Consider the following 25,371-nt stretch of genomic DNA (forward strand, 5'->3'; position numbering starts at 1 on the left):
ATTATATTTGGTAGAGAATTTAGCATAGAATTGTTGATTATCACTAATAAATATATTTTTTATTTTTATAAATAAGAATTTCATTCTTTCTCGTTTCTTCATTTCTTCTTTCCACTCAAGAAGGGATAAATTACCCCTCCATTCTTAGTGTGTCAAACTTTTAGAAAATGAGAGAAAAGATGTTGAAGGATTCATAGAAATTAAGATTTTATTATATATATAGTAGTCGCTCTTTTTTACCCTTAATATTTAGCCTTATTATTGAATATATACTATTAAAAGTTCTAAATATTGGAGGTGATTGAGGAAGTGGGTGTATGTATGAGAGGGGCAAAAATGAAAAGAAAAAACTTTATAGCACGGTTAGAAAAATCCACGTGTCAAAAATCTGGGGTTATGATCATATGAATCTCTCAACCCTCAACCCGCACAAAAATTTCCCTCGCCTTTTGTATTACCGTTAATTTTGAATAAAAATAACGATTAACCAAATTCATACTGCATTCCTAGATGCAATTGAAAGGATATATATACAGATTTTCTAACTGCCGTGCGAGAATTAGTTGTCAATTAGAGAGAGAGAGCAAGAAACAAGAATTCACAGTAATGAGGAGCGACGGAGAGAAGCTGATGATGAGGAACGGCGGAGAGCAGAGCGATGATAAGCTGAAGATCAGGAACGGCGGAGAGCCGAGAGACGATAAGCTGACGTTGAGCGGCGATGAAGACGCCATTACGGATTCTGAAGAAATTGTAGAGATTCCTGCGATGACATTGAAGTGAGTTTACCCATGCATCCATCATCTAAATTCTTGTTTCTTATATATTCAACCCCTTCTTTATCAGTATATATCTAAGTAAAATAATAATAATAATAATAATGAGAAATGTAATATAGCTTATGTCCTAATGAAACGGATGGCGCAAATGCAACACATAGTGGCCGAGAGTAATTTTAATTCATAATTGTGAACATTTTCTTGAAATTATGTGGAGTGAAGGACTCCAAGTGCAGATGGCTGAGAGTTGTGATATTTTCTTGAAATTTAATATATTCTAATGCTGAAGGTATCATGTGAAAACTATAATCTCCTTCTTCATTATCTGTTATAAACATTATTAAGGCTAGAATGGGAAGCTTAATACTCTTGGAACAGCTTGCTTTCCTGAAAAGATTGCTAATAAAATAATTCAGGCAACATACTGAAAGTGGAACACAGACTAATCTGCTTTCTTCAATAATATTCTCTAACACGACAAGCTATGCAGAATGCAAATCTCTTTATCTAGCTTTATAGTTGACTCACTGTGATGGTTTCAGTTGAAGAGTTGTCTGCATTTACATGTATAAGGTTTTGCGATAGCCTGATTGTTTGTTTCCTATGCTAAGGAAAATTTGCGGATAATAAGAAAGTTTATCTTAGAGTCAAATCTGTGTGTGTGTGTAATGTTAGAGTTCTAAAGTTGCTAGTATTTTGGTTTACAAGCTCAGAACAGAATGTAGAGGCTCATGAATAAAAAATCTTTGAGGCAACATCTTCCATTTATTCTTGATCATAATTGTCTTTAATGTAAGCACTGGAACTCTGGAAATAAAAAATACTTTCCTTTCATCCTATTAGTATCATTCATATAGATATATATATAATATACATATGCACCTGCTCATACTGTATGTATGTTTTTTGGTCGTGTCCTTGTGGTATCATCTAGTTGTAGAGTTACATTATTGATTGTGAGACACAAATATAATGGTACTTGTTGAATGTTAATAATAAGCTATCCGATCACATAAGCTAGATAGCTAGGCAGTCAAAGGGACTAGATGGTTTTTGCAAATAGGATTTGGAAAGATCAGTAATCAATATCTAAGTAAAATAATACTAATGATTTTTGATTTTTGCAAAGATCTGTAATCATTTCTTGAATATTTTTTTTTTTGCAGGAGAGGGCCTTCATCACTTCATACGTTTCGAAGCCGATCTCAACGGAATCAGCTGCACGAGCAGACTCCAATGAAAGTCGCTAAGGAAGAAACTGATCTGAGAGACCATGGTAAGGACTTCCCCTATATATACTAGTGTAGGGATCAACTAATTCAATGTATCCTTCTCAAAAAAAAAAAAAAAAAAACTAATTCAATGTATCTACACAGTACATGTATCTATCTATCTATCTATATATATATAAAAGCTCATCCAACTTCACAATTTTTTTCCCGCCCAAAACTAGAGTGTAATTTCTATACCAATCACTATATAGTCCTATATTAAATTTGGTAATTAACAATTAATTAAAGCATTAAATATGATAATTAGTTGATATCATAAATATGTCAATATTGACTAATTCATTCACAAATTAATAGTCGGTTATATGTATACACATGTATATGATCTAATACAGTACATAACATATGTATGTACATATCAATGTACTTATTTTTTGTGATTTATTTCATATAATATAGATAGTTTATAATTAGTACATAACATATGTATATTTATGATGATTTATATATATATTTTGTTTATGGTAATTAGTTCATACCTACAAATATTATAGTATAGTAAGTAATGATTCCTTCAAATATATTCATTGTCCATTATATATAATGTAAGAAAAATGAATTACATTACAACATGAAATATGATAATTTCTCACATAATTTCAAATTTTCAATTGTTCCATTAAAATTCTAATTTTTTTTTTGAAATATTTATACCAATTATATTTGATCTATAGATTCTAAAAGAATAGTTTTCTTTCTCAAGCAATAAATAACTTTTCTACTAATCTCTTTATCTTTATGTCAACACTAATCTTCTTATTTTATTCGTTAATTTTTCTACTAATATTCTTATTGTATGTAAAAGAAAACTATTCTCATAAATAATACTCCCTCCGTCCACTAATTGTTGACCTAGGAGGCAAAACACGGATTTTAAGAAAAAGTGTAGTGAGTGGAGAAAGGGACCCACAAAATATATTGTTTATTAGTTGAGTGGAGAAAAGGACCCACAAAGTGTATTGTTTATTAGTTGAGTGGAGAAAAAGTGTATTGTTTATTGGGACCCACCAATTAAAAAATTATAAAGACTTACTATAAATGGGTAGGACATAAATTGGTGGACGGACCAAAAAGGAAAGTAGGCCAACAATTAGTGGACGGAGGGAGTAAGTTATATTTTTTCTACCAAAATTAACTTACTAATTTTAGATTTTTTTTTTAGTTTGTCTTCATTTCGTCTACTCCAAATCATATTGGTATTTTTTTGTTATAAATTTTCTATTATTTTAATTAAAATATAGTTAATTTTGTATCTCTAAAATATAATAGTTATATAGATATAAACTATGAACCAAAGATTGGCTAAAATAAATTAAAAGTCACTTTAAGATATAAACTATGAACCATTTTTTTGCATTTAGATCATAAAGATCTACAGTGAATTCATCATTTTATTGGATGGTCCTGGCCCCTGGGTTCCAATCCCCTATGAGCCCCCTCCCCCCCCCCCCAAATTCATCACTTTTACTGCAAATGATCACTATCATTGCACCCCGTGCAATACACATGAAATATTTTCGTATTTTCATATCTATATATTGTAGGGGGTGAATCCAACAATTACGGAAGTGACGTCAGTCACGTCTGAATCGACGGGCACTAGCAACCTGAAACCACAAGCAACGTTAGAGCCCTCCGAAGAGCACCGGTGGGGGTGTCGATGGAAGGGCCTCCGACGCTCAAGTCAGTAAACTGATGGAAATATTAAGCGTAAGTAACGTAACGAAATAAATAAATGGTAAAGAGAAGACAATAATAAGTGATGTATCCGAAAGATCGGGGTGTCCCGAAAGTTGGATGAAAGCCAATGAGCGGTGTGGAATAAGGGACGACGGACGTCCGGGCTAGCGGGGCTAGTCGAGCGATCGGAACCTTTGAGAGTTGTGAGCGTGGAGGTGGAACGGAGAGAGCAGGAGATAACGGGAGTTAGTGATCGTGAGTGCAAGAATGAATGTCAGTGACGGCGGATCAAGGGGCGACGGACGTTCGGGCTGGCGGGGCTAGTCGGATGATCGGAACCCTAGAAAGTTGTAAGCGTGGAGGCGGAACGGAAGAGCGGGGAGATCGGGAATGAGAGATCGTGTGCGAGTGCAAGAGTAGATATGAGTGATTGTCCGTCCCTGATTGTGTTAGTGAATTAGTATATATAGGTTACGGGCCTGCAGGGAGGCGGCTAGGGTTAGGATTTACTGGAATGCTCCTTCAAACCCTAGCGGTTCCGATTTCTTAGGGAACGATCTTCCGTGACTCTCGTCTGACCTAGTCACCGATTAACTGTTGAGTTTAGGGTTTTTCCTAGTGGGTTCGCGTATTTCCCGCATATGGGCCTACTTTGAACCTTATGCCACGAATGTGGTATGGATCGCTTTACCGGGTTGGCCCGTTGGGCCGTATAGTTTCGGCTTATACGGATTTTTCCCATTACAAATTGTAGGGGGTGAATCCGACAATTACGGAAGTGACGTCAGTAACGTCTGGATCGATGGGCACTAGCAACCTGAAACCACAAGCAACGTTAGAGCCCTCCGAAGAGCACCGGTGGGGGTGTCGATGGAAGGGCCTCCGACACTCAAGTCAGTGAATCGATATGAATAATAACGTGAGTAACGTAATGACAATAATTAAACGATGGAGAGAAGATAGAAAAAGGATAGTAATAAGGGAGTTCTCCGACTTATCTGGATGATCCAGTAGTCAGAGGTAGAGCTAATGAGCGATATGGATCAAGGGGCGACGGACGTCGGGGCTAGCGGGGCCAGTCGGACGATCGAAACCCTAGAAAGTTGTAAGCGTGGAGGCGGAATGGAAGAGCGGGGATAGCGGGAGTAAGAGATCGTGTGTGAGTGCCAGAGTGAGAATGAATGATTGTCCGTCCCCCCTTATGTCAAATGGGCTGGTGTATATATATGTTATGGGCTCGTAGGGTGACGACTAGGGTTTCCAGAATATTCTTTGAAACTCTTACGGTTCCGACTACCCCGGAAACGACCTTTCATGTCTTCCTATTTTCCCTAGGTATCCAACAACTATTGACTCACGTATGGACTCGCTTCATTGGGTCGGCCCGTTGGGCCGCATAGTTTCGGGTTGCACGGATTCTGTCCATTACATATATATATATATATTATATATATTATATATATATAAGCACAATCATTTTCAAAAATAGTAAATTATTTTTTCCCGCCAAAAATCACTTTACTATTTTTAGAAATAATTATATTTTTAAATTTTAAATGGCATATCATATTTATGTATTGATAATTTTGGATCAACAATTAATAATTAATGTTACAATGGCATAACTCATGACAACACATTAATTTTAATATTTTAACTGAATGTTATTTCTATAGTGACATGTAATAAACTTAAGAAGATTTACTTATATACAATTAATAATATATTATGTTATATAAATGGTATATTCCATACAATATGTGTATATATATATATATATATATATATATATTTATCGATTTTAATCTATAATAGATAAGATATTATAGTCTATGAATGTTCATTAATTTAATCTAATATATATCTATAAAATAATAGTATAGAAGGGGCAAAAACATGCAAATATTCTAAATTATAATTGTTTAAACAAAATAACTCATAATGTCAATATTATATATATGTAATCAAAGTAGTTCATTAAAAGTAATTTGTCACTCACATACACAAACATAAAAGGAATAAATTTTCACCTTTAAAATTTTGAAGACATTATAGAGTAGTAGCTCTTAATCAAGACAAGTGATTTGCTACATTTGTTATCAACTTTATAATTTTTCAATGAAAAATACTAACTAAGATGTGAGTAGGATTAAAAAATTAGAATAAAATCAAATTCGTTATTACAATTTAAACTTATGAAAATGATCAATTTTTTTCATGAAGCGTCTATTTCTATATAAAAAGAAAGCAAAAATGTGAAAATGTCAATTCAAAATGATTTCACTTCATTGAATTTAAAGAAAAATAAATCATTTACTTTCTTAAAAAAAATCTTAAACTTTTATGTTATCTTATGTCATTTTTTTCTCATTCAATTTATATATTCCATTAAAAAATTAATTCATTTTAGCTTCAAATTTATCTTTAAAAAAATCATAAATTCACACGACAAAAGAGTATAAATTTTAGTGTGCTCAAAACAATCATCAAACTTCTTCTCATCTTTATTGTCCTGATACGCGTTAATTTAATTCTTTGATTCACTCTAGCATTAATGTATTGTCAAATGGAGTAATAAATATGGACATGTTAGGAATGTACTTGTATAATTTTCTTTTACAATGATTTTCTTAATCATTTTGCAGAATTCAATCAGCCTATATAAGTGGGACGAATGAAGTATTTTGAAAAAATTCAGAGTAGTATATGATGCATCAAATAATAAAAATTCTAGAAAATCTTTTTTACTACTATGCATAAATAAAGTTTTAGAAAAAAAATTATTTCTTAATAGAAACCTAAAATAAAAACAGATGAATATTTTGATGGATATTTTAACTAGCTAATAATGATAGTTGATAAAAATATGTTGTTAATTGATATTGGTCATTGATTTAACTTACATACAAGTATAAAAAGTCACCTTTATTTAAACAATTATAGTATTAGTGAGATCTCTCTTATATAAGTTTAAAAAATTATCAATATTATATTTTAAGTTATAAAAATATTAGTATAATATAAAAAGACATTCAACATTAAAAAGTATAGATTACTTATACTTTTAAATAATTTAGTTAAATAACTATTACCGGGCAACGCACCGAAGCAAAACTAGTTAGGATTAAATGAAATACATGGAACTTTGACAATAGATTCATGAATCTCAGCAAAAACATTAATCTTCAATACTCCTCCTTAATGTTTTTGCTGGTAATTTCATGCTTCTCTCTCAATAGTTGAAATTTTGATTTCGAAAGGCCTTTAGTGAATATGTCCGCCAACTGCTCCTCAATGCAGCAATACTTCAACTGGATCTCACCTCTTGCTTCCACTTCTCTAATATAGTGATACTTGATCGAGATGTGCTTAGTTCGACTGTGGTACACCGGATTCTTGGTGATCGCAATTGCTGACTTGTTGTCACAGTATAACTCTACCGAACCTTGCTTCTTCTCTCCCATGTCACTCAGAATTCTTTTCAACCAAACTGCTTGTTAATGTGTTTGCTTATATTTTTGAAATTGTTTTACTTTACTTGTAAATGTCTTTGCTATTTTCTAGCTGCTAGGAACAACGAGATCTTAGATGTGGTTATCGAATGGAGTGTCTATGGGTTTCCTTAGACCTCAAAATGCTTGACCACTTAGTCGCAAAGGAAGTGCTGCGGCGGGATTCATTCTTTACGAATACATATGATTTGAATAAAAGTATCAAGCACGGCAAAGTCGCGCTGGAACGGATGATAGATTCAATGAACAGCTTCGAAACTGTCCAAGAGTGTAACCATCGGTCCTATAACCGAAGCAGGATGCTCAATACCTTCAACCTGGATCAAGTGTTTGTTTGGGACGTACTGATTCCAAAGAGTGGCTTTCATGTGATGAATCCAGCTGCTGCAACGAAGGAATACCAGAGGTCCCTTCAACGTCACATCGAAGAGCTTACTGTACAAGACAGTCAAAGCAGAGAAGAATACGGACTTGTCCATGTGAACGACGTACGTGTTCGAGTCTGTGACAGCATAAGAAGCTGCAAAAACCTCCAGAACCAGAACTAGGAGGAAAATCCTTTGTGTCATTGCTGCTCCGGTAGGAAATGAACAAAATATCTGAATAAGCAAAGATTTTTAGCATCATGTCTTGAGCAATTTAAGGCATTCAAACAGATCATAGACAAATATTAAAGGAATTTCCCTTCTTTCTATGGTGCTGTTTATATAATTAACATACCTTGATTTAGCTGGTTATATTGTTGTAAGCAGCTAAGAATCACCAACCACAACATCAAGAATCTCACAGTTTTTGCAGTTCTTTGTCAGAAGCTTTGTGCTTACACTCATACTCTAAATGGAAAGAGACATTTATAGACGAGGCTAGTAAACTAAGGCGTGCGAACCTTATCTCTAATGCACGCCTCGTGTTATAACTAAAAGCTGCAGCAGTTTGAGGCCTTTGAAAGTGTTGACAGCAACTTTATCAAACACAATATCTTAATCATGCCTGTGAAAGGTAAGTGCTTACTAATTTTAGCATAATCAGGCATCCTAACTTCATCAAAAAGCAGCATTAAAAGAGATGGTTAGAAACAATGAAAGGCCTCTCGCAAGCATGCTATGTAGTGGTGATCTGATCAGTGGACAAAATGGACCAGCAGCCATCATACTAGCCTTGCTTCTACTTAAAGACACCCACGAGTTTCCTCATCAGTAGTTTTAATGGATCGAAAAGGCGATCCTCTCGATTGTTTTATGCTCTTTTTTCTTCCTCCTTTAGTAGTGAGGTTGGACCAGTCGACTTCAACTTCATCACCACTCCACAGTAGAGTTGGAAATTTGATCTTATGATTCTCGAGAAATGTCTCTCTGTTTTGCTGCTTAAAGGCTTTTCTGGCATTGAACAGTTTTTTGGTGGATGTTGTTTCATTTGTTCTTGCACAACGATGTTTGAGATCATCCTCATTAACTATAGTTAAAACACTAATCTACAACTCCTTAATTCCCGTGCCGAAACTACACGTGTCAAGATTTGTGGGACGGAGGGAGTATTTATTTATACAGAAATTTTAATTTCTTGTGCATATTTGACATGTGTCGTTTTCTAATTGTTTAATAAATCTACACAATCAAATATTAATTATATATCTATTTAATCTTGAAATTTTATACTATAATTCAATTCCAAAATATAAATAAAATATATAAGTCAATATTTAATTCTTAATTTCCATATGACATGATTTTATAGACTATAAATTTTAATTGCCTACAGTTACATAGCTTATACTCTAGCCATCCCTTAAAATATACTCCATATTTGTTGTTATTTTGATATGTCTCACAAAAAGCGTAGTTTTCAATTTTAAACATCACTTCGCCACAAAAGTGAGTATTTTTTTATTATAATAAAAGTGAGTATTTTTCTCCACTCATACCACATTCACAAAACATTTATTAAATAGAACAAAAGTGCCATAAATCCATTCAACATTTATAATTAAAATTTCTCAATAGAACTACGGACAAGTTTGGTTAGAAAAGTTTCCAAGAAATCAAGTAAATGGAGATGACGCCTTTCTGGCATTATTAATAGACTATCTACATCAAAAAATATTTCATGAGAATTTCCTAGTCCTTTGATAAAGTTGATGAATATCACTAAGCAACAAGTAACATTACACAACACTCTCATTAATCCCATCTAATCTTGCAACCCTTTGCTCCTAAGGTCTGTATTATTTCAGAGGAAAGCAGTCGCCTAAGAAAGGCGCGGAGCTTTACCTTTTTGAGGCACGTGCAGCCTGCTCTGAGGGCGAGCTCGAAACCATGTGCAGATACGTGGACAAGGTCCAGCAGCTTCGCGTCCTGCAGCCGAGTTAAGTTCCCCATTACCATGCACAGCCCCACGTCTGAGATCGCGCACCCACACACATTGATCTGCCACCATCAATTTTCAAATCAAGTATTGACATGAATTAACACTAATATATGTTAGAAAAAGGTGCTACCGCGAAAAACCATTGTTCAACTCTTTTGACATTTATTGAGCCCTCTAAAAAGAAAAGTTGATGTTGATACAAGTCCAATAAAGTCAAACCATTTTCTCACTTTAACCCAACTCAAACGCCATGGGGCCGAGCACTATCTTCATCACTCAAGATCGAAAGCATTACTACAATCCTACTCTTATATTTTAGCATCTTTGAATTTGCAACAAGTTATTACCAAGCATAAATAAGTACATACCTGTTGTAAATTCCTCGAGTAGTAAGCCAAGGCCCAAAATCCCGAGTCATCAATTTCCTCGCAATTTTTTAGATCCAATTCAGCTAATCTCCGGCAACCAGAAGCAAGCTTTGTCAAGCCGGTGGCAGTGATGTTTCGAAGAGCTCGCATCTCAAGGATGGAGAGTTCCTTTAGCGAGCTTAAATACTCCATCCCTTTGTCAGTGACTCCATCACAGTATGACAAATTTAGTGCCTTCAGTTTTTTGCAACCATGCGATATAGCAGCTAAGCCTCCATCACCTATTCCTGCACACCTGAATTTGATGGAGATAAACATATTACACCACAAGCAGTTCTACTAAATACTATTGTTGTTAAGAAATTATAATGTTGTACCTGTATAAATCGAGTTCTTGAATCTTTGAGCAATTTGAAGCCATATAAGACAATCCTTTGTCTGAAATATTAGAACATAGTCCAAGTTTCAAAGACACAAGCTCTGAGCATCTTGACAGATATTTCAAGCCTGCCAAATTCAGCACAAAAAAAGTTTTCAACAAATATTAAGCATAAGTTAATAAGATATAATTAGGGCTCTCATGCAGTTTTGAATAACAAAACAAATGCCTTTATTTTAAAGAAACTACGGTCTATTAGTACCTATGTCATTTATTCCAGAACAATCTGTAAGATCAATCTCCTCGAGAAATCTGCAGTGAGACCCGAGATGGTTGAGACTCCCCTCACTAAGCAAGTTGCAGCATTCCAACTTAAGACACAAGAGATCCCGACAAGAAAGTGCCATAGCTAGTATGGCTGAATCAGTGAGGTCGCTGCAACATGTTAAATCAAGTACCTTTAGATTAACACAGCTCGACACAAGATGCCGGACGCCCGTGTCAGTCACTCTGCATTTTCCAAGTCCCACTTTGGCCAAACATTTGCAGTTGTTGCTGATGATATTTAACATAGAATCCGAAACTCGTGCCCCGTCAATTCTTAGCACTTCCAGGTTCGTCAGGTCCTTGAGCCGGTCGACAAATGACATGGAAAGCTCCTGGTAGTCCAACATCACATTTTACAATAGTTGGTGGCACTTGGCAGAAAAAGATCTTCCCGATAAAACTCTTGGAGATATAAAATAGGACAGCACTTACTGAAAAACAGTAGCTTGCATGAAGCTGCAATAAACGATTATGTCCATTGATAACGGAACATAGTGCGTCCATGCTCAATCTGTCGCATCTTGATATATCCAATACCTGGACACCATACAAGAATCAGAGATTTACAGTTTGACTCATCACACATGTATAATCACATTACTAGTTAGTTAAAACCTCCACATAGGACATGAGGTTTTAATATTTCAGTATAAGAAAATAATTCTCCCGAAAACCATAAATCAAGGTAACATTGAAAACCAGCCACAAGAAGCAAGTGATCCAAGCATAAACAACACATATTTTGAGACCAAAATATAGGTGCTGATGCGAGATGAATCTTGAATTTTTCAAATAGACAAATGTATTACTATAACTATAAATTCAATTTTATTAAGAAGTTATGACAATTCAACCAGCAGCTGGAGACGATCAAATGTCAGCTACACCTTAACTAAGGTTTGATCAGAGATAAAGGATTTGGGAAATGAATTCAAAATCAACAGATATAGGTTAGATGCTCTCATTCTGTTAAGCATACAAGGAATATCATTCTGTTTCTGATTGTCTGTTGACCTTTTCTAGAAAAATTATACTCCATTAATGCGGTCATTTGAGATATTTCCTTCAAATCATCTCCTCAAATGAAAACTATGATAAAACTACAAATTATATCTATACAACCGTTTTAATCGTATGCATATGCAGCACAAATTATACACTGCAAATAAGCAGGAACAACTTATTCTCTTATTCATTATAAAAGTAACTATATATGCAGTTGCCAAGATAGTATTTAACTATGAAATGCTCAATAACTTGTTGCAATAAGTAATTATTAACCTTAAGCGAAGCACATTTATTTGCAATATGCAGCAATCCCATATCATCCACCGATCCACACCCCACCATTTGCAGTGTCTCCAGCCTCTCCATTTCACTAATCCAACGCAGTGACTCGCTCGAAACCTTCATCCAAATCCAAGTCAACATTTCTATCCTAATACCTTAGAAACTGTTATTGACGTAATCAATTACAGATTACATAAAAATCAAAAGCTCTCTACCTTGAGGTAGGAAATATCAAGGCGTTTCAAATGCAGGCATTTATTGGAGAGAAGCTGAATCCCAATGTCGGTTACACCGAAGCACCATCTGAGGGAGAGGCTGCGGAGCTCCGGACATCCGACGGCGACCTTGGCCAGCCCCGCATCGCTGATGTTGAGACACTTGTCGAGATTGAGATCCCTCAGCCCCGCGGCGGACGAGAGCGCCGCCGCCTCCAGATCGCCGAAGGCCGTGCAGTAGGAGACGTCGAGGGTGTGTAGATTGGGGCAGCTCCTGACGAGCGCCCCGAGCGCGTGGGATCGCAGGGCGGTGCAGCGGCCGAGGTGCAGGCGATTGATGCGGCGCGTCCAGGGCAGGATGAGGGAGACGGCGGCGGCGTCGATGCCGGGGCAGACGGAGAGGTCGAGGGAGGCGAGGCGCGGGAGGTTGGGGAGGAGGGAGGGGAGGAAGTCGGGGCGGAGGAGGCGGAGGTGAGTGCGGTGGAGCGAGTCGAGCTTGCGGAAGGCCTTGGATGTTGACCGGAGCGATTTGCGGTCGGAGTCGTCGGGGAGGAGAGAGAGTATCTTGAGGAGGAGATCGTCTGTGAGGACGACGATTGGAGGAGGGTTCATGATGGACTCTCTCAAATCAACTCACTACAATAATCAATACCGTTTTCTTTCACTTCTCGTTTCCGATCACCACCGTAGCATCGACACCGCTATCGATTTCGATGCAATCAATCGAATAATTTAGGTTTCAGCTCAAAATCTGAATCCTGGTTCAGTTCCCGCCGAAGGTGCAGTAGAACATCAACATGAAAGCAAATAAATGGAGTGTGTGTTTGTGCGTGAGAGAGAGAGGGAGTGATAAGTCGTTGTGAGTTTCGAAAGGGAGATGGGAATTGACTGATAGTACATAAACGTACATTTTAGACTCTTCTATTTATTTATTTATTTATTTTATTTTTGATAGCAAACTTCTATTTTATTTTTGTTAAATGGTAATTATTGATTTTTGTGGCAACGGGTGTAAAGTACCCATTTCTTACGTGACATATTAATAGGTAAAAATATTGGTAAGTTGTAAAGTAAAGTAATTTTGTTAAGTTGTTTTTTTTTTTTTTTTTTTTACTTTGGAAGAGTGGAAACGGTGGGGTTTGATCCCGAACCTCACTATTCGTAGACAATTTTGTTAAGTTGTTAAAAATATTTAAAGTATTTTATGTTTTAAATTTAAGTGAAAGATTTAATATATTTTGGATGTTAATATATTTTGAAAGATTTGTTGTAAATTTCACCTGAACTTGCAATGATTGAACTCCGTCGAGGTGAAATTTACAACAAAAAATATAAGTTCAAGTATATTTTGGCTAATTTGAAAGTTCAGGTGAAAATTGCAACTTTTATCAAAGTTCGTGTATTTTTTGGCTATAATCCCTAAAAAAAACCTTATATTTTTCGTACAGAAATATTACACAATTACAAATTGTGTAAATGAAAAACATGCAATAAATACTAATTATAGTACTTTCAATCAAGATATTGAACTATTTATGAATTTTATTTTCATTTAAATTATTAAAGAATGCATTAGATCTCAAATCCATTATTTATGAAAAAAAAATAAAAATTCATTTTCTAACTATAGCTGTTGACCGCTAGTTCGTTTTATAATCAATTTCTGTGATTTTTTGGTTGAGAATCAAATAAAATAATATAGTAGACATGTGGCATTTAAATTCACGTAATAAGTGTATAGTTACATTTTCTACAATGTGATTCATAGATATGATTATCGCTGTCATCGACACTTTAAAGTAATTATGCATAACCTCTAATTTAATTTGATTTATTTGTGGTTCAATTTAACGATTTGGTAATCAAACTTAACTCTTCGGAAACACACATGCATATCATTATTACGCCCATAATCAACCTTATATGATCATTTGAGTAAAGAACAAAAACTAAAATAATAAATGGAGACATAATTACTCTGAATATGAACTTAATTATATATGATTAGTACACGACTGACTCCAATAACATGCAAAATTAAAGTGTAGACGTTAATCTTGCAACATATATATGTGCAAACTAATTTTGTTTTTTAATTTTAAATAAATTAATTATGAGTATCTATGTTCTTCTCCCTCCTTTATTTTCTTAATCCTATTATTTAACTTTTTCTCAAAATTGTTCATTCACAAAAATATGTGTAATATACCTTTTGAATTACAGGTCGTGATAAGAGTTTTAATTAATTTGATATGTGGTATGTAAAAATTAAATTTAAAATAAACCGTATTGTGACATTCAAAGTTTCTAAAATGAATGATAGTATAACTTTAATAGATCATCTAATTTTTATTTGACTCTTACCTTAAGCATAATTTATTTCCATCGATTCAATTCGAAATTGATTTTGTTTTTTTAATATATTACTCCCTCCGTCCCATATGCTTAGGCTTGTTTTTTTTTTTTTTTTTTCTGAATGTCTCATTTATACAGGCTTGTTTCCATAAAAAGTAATGTTTTTTACTCATTTACTATTATATCCTTATTTAATTATTTAATTTACTCCCACTTTAATACATCATTAAATAATATATATGGGTATACTAGGAAATTTACTTATATATTTTCATTTCCAATAATTTTTATTAATCTTTGTGAAAATCTCAATCAGCCTATCCATATGGGACAGAGGGAGTATAGATTTTGCCCCACAAAGATTTGGCATTTTTTGCAATAAATTAAAATTTGGTTCAGAATTTGATAATGCAAGCACATTTCAGTGTATGTGTTATAGAGCTGGTATTGCCAATTTAAATTTTAGTTTTGTGTGATTAGTTCAAAATAATTAGTTTTGAGGGATAGTGAGCAAGAACAGGTGCACCGGTTATCTGACCTTCTCAGCAACTATTGTCTTACAGCTGGGAAATCGGATGTTTGGAAGTGGAAAGCTACTTCGGATTTCACTTTCTCAGTCAAGTCGGCCTACAAGGCTATCTGTTTGATGGCGAATCCCACAAGCACTGGAAGGATGGAGAAGGAGATGTTGACTATCTGGAAAGCCCCAGCCCCCCTTAAGGCTGTTACCACAGCATGGAAATTATTCAAAGGAAGACTTCCTACATGTGATAATCTTCTGAAACGACAGGTTCCAATTCAAAACTCCGAGGCTTTGTGTGTGTGGTGTAAGTTAAAGGAAGAATCGATCGAACACACTTTCTTTACTTGTCAAAATTCGGATGACCTCTGGAAAAAAATCATCCTTTGGCTTGGTCAGCAGACGGTGCTGCACTGTAAGGTGAAAGATCACTACAATGCCTTCACAAATCTGGGGAAAAAGGAGGATCAGCGTTTCCTGCGTGGTGTTTGGATTTGCACGACTTGGGTTTTATGGAAAGAGAGAAATGAATGCAAATTCAATCAAGGCAAGTGGAATGGAGAGAAGCTGTTTGCAGAGATAAAATCGAGACTTTGGGGATGGAAGATGACGTACAAGATGTCGAGTTCTACCTCGGATTTTAGGAACTGGTTCTTGGCAGCTTTCTCGTAGGTTTTTTTGTGCTGGTTTTGGGTGCCTTTTGAACTTGAGTTGATACTCTTGATACTCTTGTTCTCTTGCTTGTATCACGGTACTCCTGGTACCTTTTCGATTTTATATACACCTTATTTCGGATCAAAAAAAGTTCAAAATAATTAGTTGTGATGTTGAGATGCCTCCAATTCTGCTTTGTGGGTTTCGTTCATTTTACATTCGATCTTTTCATGCTTATTAGGATAGGATGTTTAATGTGGAAAAATTAATTGGTGTACATGTTGCAGTCGAGAGGAACAAAAAAAAAAAATAGGTCTCCAGTTTTCTTTGCATTAAATAAGTTCTTGTTACTAATTTTGGCTCTTAATTAACTCCAACTTTGATAAGATTATAGCAAGATTTGGTAAAGGTCATTCTGATTGATGTTTTTCTCTTCTCTATGCGCCTTTCTCTTTCCTTCATTTGTGCAACAAATTATCTGCCCCTAATTTCTACTGTTACTGTCGGAAAAATTGATTGAATTAACTATGTAACCTGCATTTATTTATTTATTTATAAGCTCTTGGTCATTACAATTAAATCTTAAATCTGGATTTATCACTTGCATAATTAACTGTTTCTATTTACACTTTCACTCGGCAAACGTAGACCAAGTAACACAGGTGAATAATGAATACTAGCTAGTACTAGCTAGCTGATGAATTATCTGTTTTTCAAATTTAATTTATGATAGATCTTAACATATCACGTGGCGCTGTTATTGCCTTCATAAAAGTGAACGTGTTCTCTATTTATTGAATCTGTTTGCTCATTTACAGGAATCCATTATTAATGTTTTTACTTGTACGTACTAAAAAATCAGGATATTGTATAACATTAATCCTTAATTTCAATCTCAAAAGTTCATTTGGCTTTTGCTAGTGTTTAGCTACTTGGAGAAGTTGAAAAAAAAATTGTTGGTTGCTCACTTATAACACTTCACACCACTTATATTGAATAATTCAAATATAAGCCTTTCAAAGTGGTTGGCAAAATAAGCTCCTGAAGAGCATATATCTCTAAAAATAAAGCTTCCAAACAAATATTCTCTAAGTTCACCTCTCTTCGATTTTCTCTCTCTAACAAATATTTTATTTTTTTAATAAACAATTCTCTCTATAGCATATAAGCTTAATTATTCAAACACATTAACAATTTAATTAGGATGTGTTTAGTATGCTTAGAAATTATGTGATTAATAATAAAACCAAGATAAATAATATAGAAAAGATGAGATTACTTATCTATCTAGCATAGATAAATAATACTGAGGGTGGATGATGTATTACCTATCAAGGTGAAATAGTAGAATACGATCAGGCCGATGCTTAAACTATCACGGACCGACTTGTTAAATAATATGAGCTACCAAATGCCTGTATTATTTAACAATCTTGACTTATATAGTATACCAAACATACTTTATAAGTTTTTAAGAAACTACATCTTATAAACTTTTGAAACATATTTTAAGTTATTGAAACTTATAAACTTTTTAGAATAAGTTTAGCCAAACACTCCCATTAATTGTCTGCCTAAGAAAGAAGGAGAAACAGTAGGTCAAATTATATTTGTGTTTTCTCACTTGATTTGGCTCTTTGTGGAAATATAGGAAGCATTTTTATCATTTATTTATATCTATCTCTTGCTGGTCTTTAGCCAGTAAAGTATTTATTCATCAGTATTCAGGAATTTAATATCTTCAACTAACAGCAATAATAATGAAAGATGCTCTCCTATATTCCCATGTATCTCTGTCGTTTGCCATAACACAGGAAATTGAAGTAGTCGTTTTTGTTTCTGATTCCACAAACCGAGTAAAAAAAATCATTAATTGAAAATAGCATGCTTAATTAGGATACATCACCACCACCACATCCACAAAACAAATCACTAGATTGATATTTAAAATAAGAAAGCATGATGACATTGGTATCCGTCTTGAAATAAACACAACCCTAAACAAGTGAAACCAGCACACATAAATCAACAATATTTTCTATTTTGATATCATCATGCTCTGGGCCTCATTCTACCCTCATTAGCCATCTTGAAGAGCTGCGCCTGCGCCGCCGCCGCCCTGTTGGAGCTCAGCCCTCTCACGAAGCTATCCCTCACCTGGTTGCTGCTGTAGGGGAACCTCGTGTGCGCCATGGAGTTGAGCAGCGCCGCCGTGCCTTCCCTGTACAGCGCTCCGATGCCGTCGGTGCGCGTGTTCGACAGAGCCTCCAGCAAGTTCATGTTCGCCCCCGCGATCGGCGGGGTGCCCGTGCCGACACCGGCACCGGTGCCGGCGCCGGTCCCGGTTCCGAAGGCGCCGCCCACTGTTCCCAGCCAGCCAAACAGCCCCCATATTAGCTGGGGGTGATTCCTCCAGTAACTGCCAACCGCAAAATTATGAGTGGTCGCTGCTAAAAAAACGCACATACATAACACTACATACATAACAGACATTTTGAAAAACCGTTATGTATGAGCGTATTTTTGTGATATATATATATATAGTGAAAGAAGGTGCTTACGTGCAGGTGAAAGGCGGGGAGTTGGGATCGAAGGAGAACGGAGGCGACGGCACGGCGATGCCGGGGGTCGGCGTGGTCGGGGTGCCCGGGTCGATGGGAGAGGTTGGCGGCGTCCTAACGGTCGGCGTCGGCGTGGAGGGGGTTGGGGTTGGGGTGTAAGGCGTTGTGGGGGTCGGGGTTGGGGTGTAAGGCGTGGTGGGGGTCGGGGTTGGGGTGTAAGGCGTGGTGGGAGTCGGGGTGGGGGTGGAAGGAGGGGAGTTGTAGTACCCTCCTCCCCCGGAAGGGGGTGAAGTGTGGTGGTGGCCTCCGCTCGGGGGGCTGCCGCCGCAGTTGGATGGCGGCGTGCCTCCGTGTGAGGGGGTCGAGCCGCCGCCTCCGTGGGAAGGTGGTCTGTGCGTGGGTGGCGAGCCGCCTCCCGAGCTATACGGAGGAGGGTATGTAACTGTGACAAGAAAATGCAGACATTAATCAGCTCATGAGAGAGAGAGAGAGAGAGAGAATGTGTTACGAACCTGCAGGAGGAGGTTGTGCGTTGGGGTCGGGGGTGTAGTAATTCTTCTGGTCTTCGACGAAAGTGGGAGTGGAAACGACGGGAAGGAGAAAGTTTTGGGATAGCAATGCAGCTAAAGCAGTCCACAGCAACAAGGCCTCCATTTTGGTGAGGTGAGAGAAGGGAGGAAGAGAGTGTTGGTGTTGGGGGAAGATGAGTATGTATTTAAAGAGAAGTGAGAGAGGGAAGTAAATAGAAGCAGGTAAGCAAGTATGGGGGTTAGTTGTGGTGCACTGCGCATTTAAACTCTCATTTAACTCTTCACACACTACTACTGCATATTGATCATGCATCATCAGCTCAGGGCAACTCTCCATTTTATCACCACAGACTTGGCTACGTCTACGTCTACGTCAACTGTGAATTTGCACATCCAATTTTCAAGATTCAAACCCACCATTTTCAGCTAACACATCCGTCCCCATGCATCTCTCTCGCGCCACGTGTTGTTTTCCGAGCCCTCTCCACTTTCGGTCACAATTAGGGCCTGTTTGATTTTCAGTAAAGAATTATGTAGGATATATAATTTGTAACCAGGATATTTAGCGTGGATAATGACAAATTATTAATATTGAGTTGATGTTTGCTATCATGGCTAAATACAGAATATTCTGGTTTAAGTTAATCCTAGGGGGAGGTGGTATTATTAATCCTAAGAAATCTGGATTAATAATACTGGGTGGTGGGATTAAACCGGTCATCCACATTATTACTAAATAATATCAAACACTAGACTGATATGTACTAAATTAGCTAATACAGTGTATTACCGGTACCCAATATCAAATAGATAATTTAGCAGCTTGTGTTTTGTGTTCTAATTAAAAAAAGTGACCAACCCTAATTAGGATAAAAAATGCACAATATATATGCACTGTACATTTGGATTATTATGTTGGCACTTGGTTAATTAAGAAAAGGTGAGTAATTAATTAATTCAAGTAGTAATACATAGGTAGGCCAGCCTATTTTCCCGCCATTTTGTTGTTTTAAAATGTAAGCGTTGAATTATTAATAGTAGATGAATTATGGTATAGTAGTGATTTGGGGTTAATTAACGGTTATGCAACAAAACAATGTTGTTTGGTGTTGTTACTTAAATTAATGTGCACGTTTCATCACGAGGATTTCGTGCTGAATTGAATTCGTGGGCATATATATGCGTCGCCCTTCACAAGTTTTTTCCATGCATGCATATATAACTCGAAGCTTGGATTCTTGTGCTCACATGTTATATTAATTTTGTTAAATCTCCGTCCACGAATTCAAGTCTTATTTCATGCTCTCGTCATAGAAACTAAGAAAGCTGATAAAGATGTTGCAAGTGAAATAAAATAGTAGTTGACTAAAGTGATAAAAGTGTTATGGAATGGATCCACTAGTGATAAAATGTAAATATCTATTATATAATAGGATTAAGCCTTAACCTATGTGGCATATCTAAAATCTCACCATTTCAAAATTTACCATATATAATCTTCATCATTTATTAATTAATTAACTATTACATTCTATATAAAGATTCATTAATCATAATAAATATAATTAATAATAAATGTATATATATAATAATATTAACATTACATATAATCTAAATTAATAAATTTTATTATTTATTTTTTCTAGATAAAAATTAGATTTACATTTCTGATAAGAAAAAAATTATAATCTATATACGATAAATTATTTTAATTGAATGTTAGTGATTACATGTATATTTGTTATTAATTTTATATTTTTCAATAGCGTACATATATATATATATATATATATATATATATATTCTTAATTTTCAATAAAATTAATTTTAAATTAAGTTTGAATTGAGACATGCACGTATATGTAAATTATAAATGGGTCCGGTCATTGATTTACATGTTTGCATAATAAGGCACAAATTCTATAAACTGATTACTTTAAAACAAAATCTTATTTTATGTCTATCAAAATAATTAAAATTTTATTTTTATTTTTTATAAAATAAATCCATACATTTTATTTATATAGGGAAGAAAAATATATTTTTCATTTCTGCAAACTTTATTTGTTTATGTTCGTCCATTACTACAATAATAATAATAATAATAATAATAATAATAATAATAATAATAATAATAATAATAATAATAATAATAATAATAATAATAATATCTATTCTATAATACGATTAGGCCTTAACCTACGTGGCAGGCCTCAAATTCTTTCTTTTCAATCTCAATCTCCAACGTGGCATTTGAGAATCCAATCTATATATTCTCATTCTTACTTTTAAAACAAAAGTCACGCCTCCCTCTTCCTCACGCCTCGCTCTTCCTCACCCCATCGCCGCCGTCCCTGAATCCGGTCGGCGTCGTCTCCCCCTTCACTGTCTCTCTCTTCTCTAAATCCTTTTCTCTCTCTAAAGTCGATTGCACTCTCAGATCGAGCCCTAATTCCCCCCTTAAACTGCCCGCCTCTCTCTCCCTCTAAATTCAGGCGTCGCCGCCGTCCTAAGGGCGGCGTTGCTCCGCCTCATCTCTGACTCCCGCTTCCATTCCTTAATTAGTTCGATTTTGTTTCCACTTCTTAAACTCATGAGAATTCTCCATTCGAAGCAATTAATACAAGAGCCCTAAGATTTCTTTTTCCTATAACCCGTTGTCGTTCCTTCTTCTAGACTTCGGTGAAATAGTCGCCACTGAGCTTGCGGTTCGTCCGCTGCCGAGTCACCGCTGAGCCCTGTAGTTCGTCCACCGTGCTGTCGACCCCCACCCCACTGACGACTTCTCTGTTTTGATACCTCCATTTCCTGATCTGCCGTGATTCTTGCTACACACCTATGGTAAGTATTAAATTAGTTTCCTAATTTAATAACGTGTTTCACTATTTTAAATATAGAATGATTATTATTTTAGAAAGAACAAATTTTGGAAAGAATTTTGGCATCTGCTATCAAGCGTGTTGTGATTGTTCAATGGAAGCAATATGATTTATCAACTCTGATGAGGGGTGAAATATGCAAGGTCCTAAGATCAGGACACGTGGCTTTGCTTGGAATACCAAAGTGGAATACAAAAAATGAGCAGCAGGGAGCAAAGAAGCTGTGAGAAATAGGCAGAGGGAAAAGTCCAGAGCAGAGCTAACCAGAGCAGAGCTTACCAGAGCAGAGTTGGCAGAGCAAAGCTTCCAGAACAGAGCTTCCAGAGCATAGCTTCCAGAGCAGAGCTTCCAGAGCCAGAGCTAACCAGAGTAGAGCTTCCAGAGCAGAGGGCCAGAGTCAAGTTGCCAGAGCAGAGCTGCCAGAGCCAGTGCTAGCCAGAGCAGAGATGCTAGAGCCAGAGCTAACCAGAGCAGAGATGCCAGAGCAAAGCTTCCAGAGTAGAGCTGCCAGAGCAGAGCTTACAGAGCAGAGCTGCCAGAGCCAGAGCTAACCAGAGCAGAGCTTCCAGAGCAGAGGGCCAGAGCCAAGTTGCCAGAGCAGAGCTGCCAGAGCTAAGTCATTAAAGGCAGAGCCAGAGCTAAGTCGCTAGATCCAGAGTCAGAGCTAAGTCGTTAGAGTCGGAGCCCGAGCCAAATCGCCAGATCCAGAGTCAGAGCTAAGCTATTGGAGCCAGAGCGCGGAGCCACACGCCAGAGGCAATTCACCAGAAGGCGGAGCTACTTAGCAGAGTGGAGCCAAAGAGTAGAAGTCTGCCCCAAGGAAGGAAATCCAGAGCTACTAGACAGAGCGGGATGATGAGGACATAATCCAGTTCTGTAATTAGGGGACAACGACCTGACAAGTTATAATCTAATAATAACCTTAATTAGTTTAATGGCGAGCATGCGGAATAGATGACCAAACGAATTTACTACTTTACCCCGACTGTAATGCCTATAAATACCTACGATGATGAAATAAAGCACACGCTCTCTCTTTTACTGCGTTAAGAACTCTTCTCTTTCCTTTCTCTCTAGAGTTTGAACTAATAAAATACATATATAAATAAAATATCTAAATTGTTGAGTTATGTTTGTTAGATAGTTGACAATTGGAGTCATGGTTGAATATAATTTTATATTTGATGATGCTCTCTCAAACTCTAGATGAGATGATGCTCAAAACTTCAGACGAGATGATGCTCTTTCAAGTTTTAGACGAGATGATTCTCTTTCGAATTTTAGACAAGATGATTCTCAGAAGTTAGAGGTGATCTGTCAAGTTTGCGACGAGATGATGCCCACAACTTGGTTGGTCTTAAAACTCCAAATGATACGATGTTCGATAAATCAGTTATGGTCTTTTAAATATCAGGCGAGATTATTTTCATAATTAGTTATGCTTTTAGAAGTTCGGAATTATATGATACTCACAATTTAATTATGATTTTTCAAACTCCATATAAAATTATGGTCAAAAGGCAAAATAAAAAGAAATTGAACAAAATTAATAAATCTTGTAACAACAAATGCAACAAATCAATCCTCCATCATACCTATGTCTAATTTATATGTATTTCTACTCTTTTTTTTTTCTTACGCGTCAACTTTTTATAAAATTTCATATGAAAACTAATCGGTATTTTTATGATCTCAACAAAATTAATAATTTAATTACTAAAAGTTGTTGAGATTAATATAATTTAAAATGTATTACTAATTTAATTTAATTTGATTAATTATATAAATAATTTACATAAAAAAATATTTTATATAATTATCATAAGAATAACATAAAATATATAAATTACAAGAAAATATATACCCGTCGAATTTCGACGGGTAATACACTAGTAGAATATAAAAGTGATAAAGATGTTGTAAGATGAGTCCATTACTAACAAATGATAGTAAATATAGGAAAAAAAGAAGAGTAAAAAAGTACAAAAAATATAATACTAAAATTTTATTTGATGGACAAGTAAGGCTTTAATTCGTGCAAGATCTCAATACTCTTGTTATTCTTGGACAGTTGGACACTTGCATAATAGTGAACAATTTAATTAGCTCGGAATGTAATTTTAAAATTCATATAAAAGTCATGACATTAGATGACATGGCATTGTATACGTATTCGTATACGTGTACAATATTTTATGCTATTAGATTCACTTGATCAGGAACTCGAGCATAATAAGTCTTTAATTGTAAAAAATTGTCAAGATTGTGCTTTTTGCAACTTTTTTTTTTCTTTTCTTTATTTAAAAGATGATCAATAATGATTCTCTATTTACCTCATTAGTAACTCAAACCCTTAGTACATTGATTTGAGGGGAATCGTCCCTTAGTAACTCAAATCCATTGATTGAGGGGAATCGTCTTACCAATTAAACGACCAATTAAATTGTGCTTCCTTGTCTTGTGCTTTTTAAAACTATTAAGTCATGTTTGGCGCTACAACGAAAGAAAAAAGGGTACCTAATATTGCTATCGAAATTTAAGATGATTGTAACTAATTTCTTCTGTGTGAAATCAAGTGAATCTAATAACAAAAGATGTGATACTATATATGTTTGGCACGTATAGTATAAGATGTGATGCTGTGTTGGAGTAAAATGGTGCGAAAATTTCCCTCAAAAAAAAAATGGTGTGAAAACAAAACAAAACAAAATATAAATAATAGCAATGGAGTTGGTTTTCTACAAATCAATTATACATATTTTTTAATTCCTTTTTTTTATCTTCTTATTTGTTGTTTTATTTCTGTCTACAATTGTCAAATTCAACTATATAATTATAAAATATTTAATATGCATACCAAATTAAAGATATGATAAGATTTAATTTGATATATTTTATGTAAATATTTGATATATTTTATGTAAATATTTAATATGCATATCATTTTTTTAACTTGTTTTTGCCTTTTCATAATATTAATTTTTATTGTTACATTTTTTTCCTATTTAATTTAAATATTTTCAATTAAAATTATTTTTTTTACTATAATTATAAATATGATAATTGAATTGATATAGTACTATTATATATAAATATAGAATATAAAAATATTTTCCGTGCATTATGCAAAATGCTAGTTTATATAATATAGTCCTAGTCACGATTTTGGATAAGGTGCGCTCAACCTTTTATTTTACCAAGTTAAAACTGTAATGATTCCATCTAAAATAACATATTCACAAAAGATTATAAAGCACACTGATTTTTTTTACTTGGGGGAGGGGAGTGGTGGGATTTAAAGATTGTAGACAGGAGTTCGCACAGCTTGGTATCTCCTTAGAAACATAAAGCACACTAATCAAAAGTTAATATGGAAAATCTCAATAATATCAAAATATTAATTTTTTGCAACAAAATTACCTAGCAGGCTAGCAGCAGTACTCGTCGTAGTCACATATGTCAAAAAATTATAAAACTCATGTATTTGTATGTAAAATAAAAATATTACTTGATTAGTTTTATTTTTCTGCACGTTGTAGCTATTTTTTTATTACTTTTTTTATTTTTAAAAAAATAAAAAATTGCAATATTAACAAAATAAAAATTTGAGCTCGATCGGTGCCGACTCTAAATTAATTTGATGACTAGGTGCAGACCACGACATGA

The 25,371-nt window shown here is 35.2% G+C and overlaps 3 protein-coding genes across 4 annotated transcripts; 1 reads left to right on the forward strand and 2 right to left on the reverse strand.

Annotated features, from left to right (window-relative positions):
- Positions 1 to 6,775: 6,775 nt before the first annotated feature.
- Positions 6,776 to 13,100, reverse strand: LOC131009077 (F-box/LRR-repeat protein 3). Of its 2 annotated transcripts, XR_009096395.1 has the most exons (8): positions 12,207 to 13,100; positions 11,983 to 12,108; positions 11,134 to 11,238; positions 10,637 to 11,033; positions 10,373 to 10,502; positions 9,996 to 10,290; positions 7,984 to 9,686; positions 6,776 to 7,862 (listed from the first exon to the last, which is right to left on the reverse strand). XR_009096395.1 is itself a non-coding variant. In XM_057936280.1 (7 exons), the coding sequence occupies exons 1-7, from the start codon at positions 12,816 to 12,818 to the stop codon at positions 9,441 to 9,443; spliced, it is 1,911 nt and encodes a 636-aa protein (XP_057792263.1). In that variant the 5' UTR covers positions 12,819 to 13,100; the 3' UTR covers positions 6,776 to 9,440. The 2 variants fall into 2 exon arrangements, 1 of the variants encoding a protein (XP_057792263.1); XM_057936280.1 differs by having other exon boundaries at positions 6,776 to 9,686.
- A 1,889-nt stretch (positions 13,101 to 14,989) lies between these two features.
- Positions 14,990 to 15,753, forward strand: LOC131009956 (uncharacterized). The gene is made up of 2 exons (XM_057937352.1): positions 14,990 to 15,005; positions 15,056 to 15,753. Exons 1-2 carry the CDS (start codon positions 14,990 to 14,992, stop codon positions 15,751 to 15,753), a joined length of 714 nt encoding a protein of 237 aa, XP_057793335.1.
- Positions 15,754 to 17,595: 1,842 nt separating this feature from the next.
- LOC131009078 (protodermal factor 1) lies at positions 17,596 to 19,130 on the reverse strand. The gene is made up of 3 exons (XM_057936281.1): positions 18,809 to 19,130; positions 18,297 to 18,738; positions 17,596 to 18,154 (listed from the first exon to the last, which is right to left on the reverse strand). Exons 1-3 carry the CDS (start codon positions 18,948 to 18,950, stop codon positions 17,788 to 17,790), a joined length of 951 nt encoding a protein of 316 aa, XP_057792264.1. The 5' UTR covers positions 18,951 to 19,130; the 3' UTR covers positions 17,596 to 17,787.
- Positions 19,131 to 25,371: the final 6,241 nt, after the last annotated feature.

The sequence above is a fragment of the Salvia miltiorrhiza genome, chromosome 2 (genome assembly GCF_028751815.1).
Source record: "Salvia miltiorrhiza cultivar Shanhuang (shh) chromosome 2, IMPLAD_Smil_shh, whole genome shotgun sequence".
Taxonomy (NCBI): domain Eukaryota; kingdom Viridiplantae; phylum Streptophyta; class Magnoliopsida; order Lamiales; family Lamiaceae; genus Salvia; species Salvia miltiorrhiza.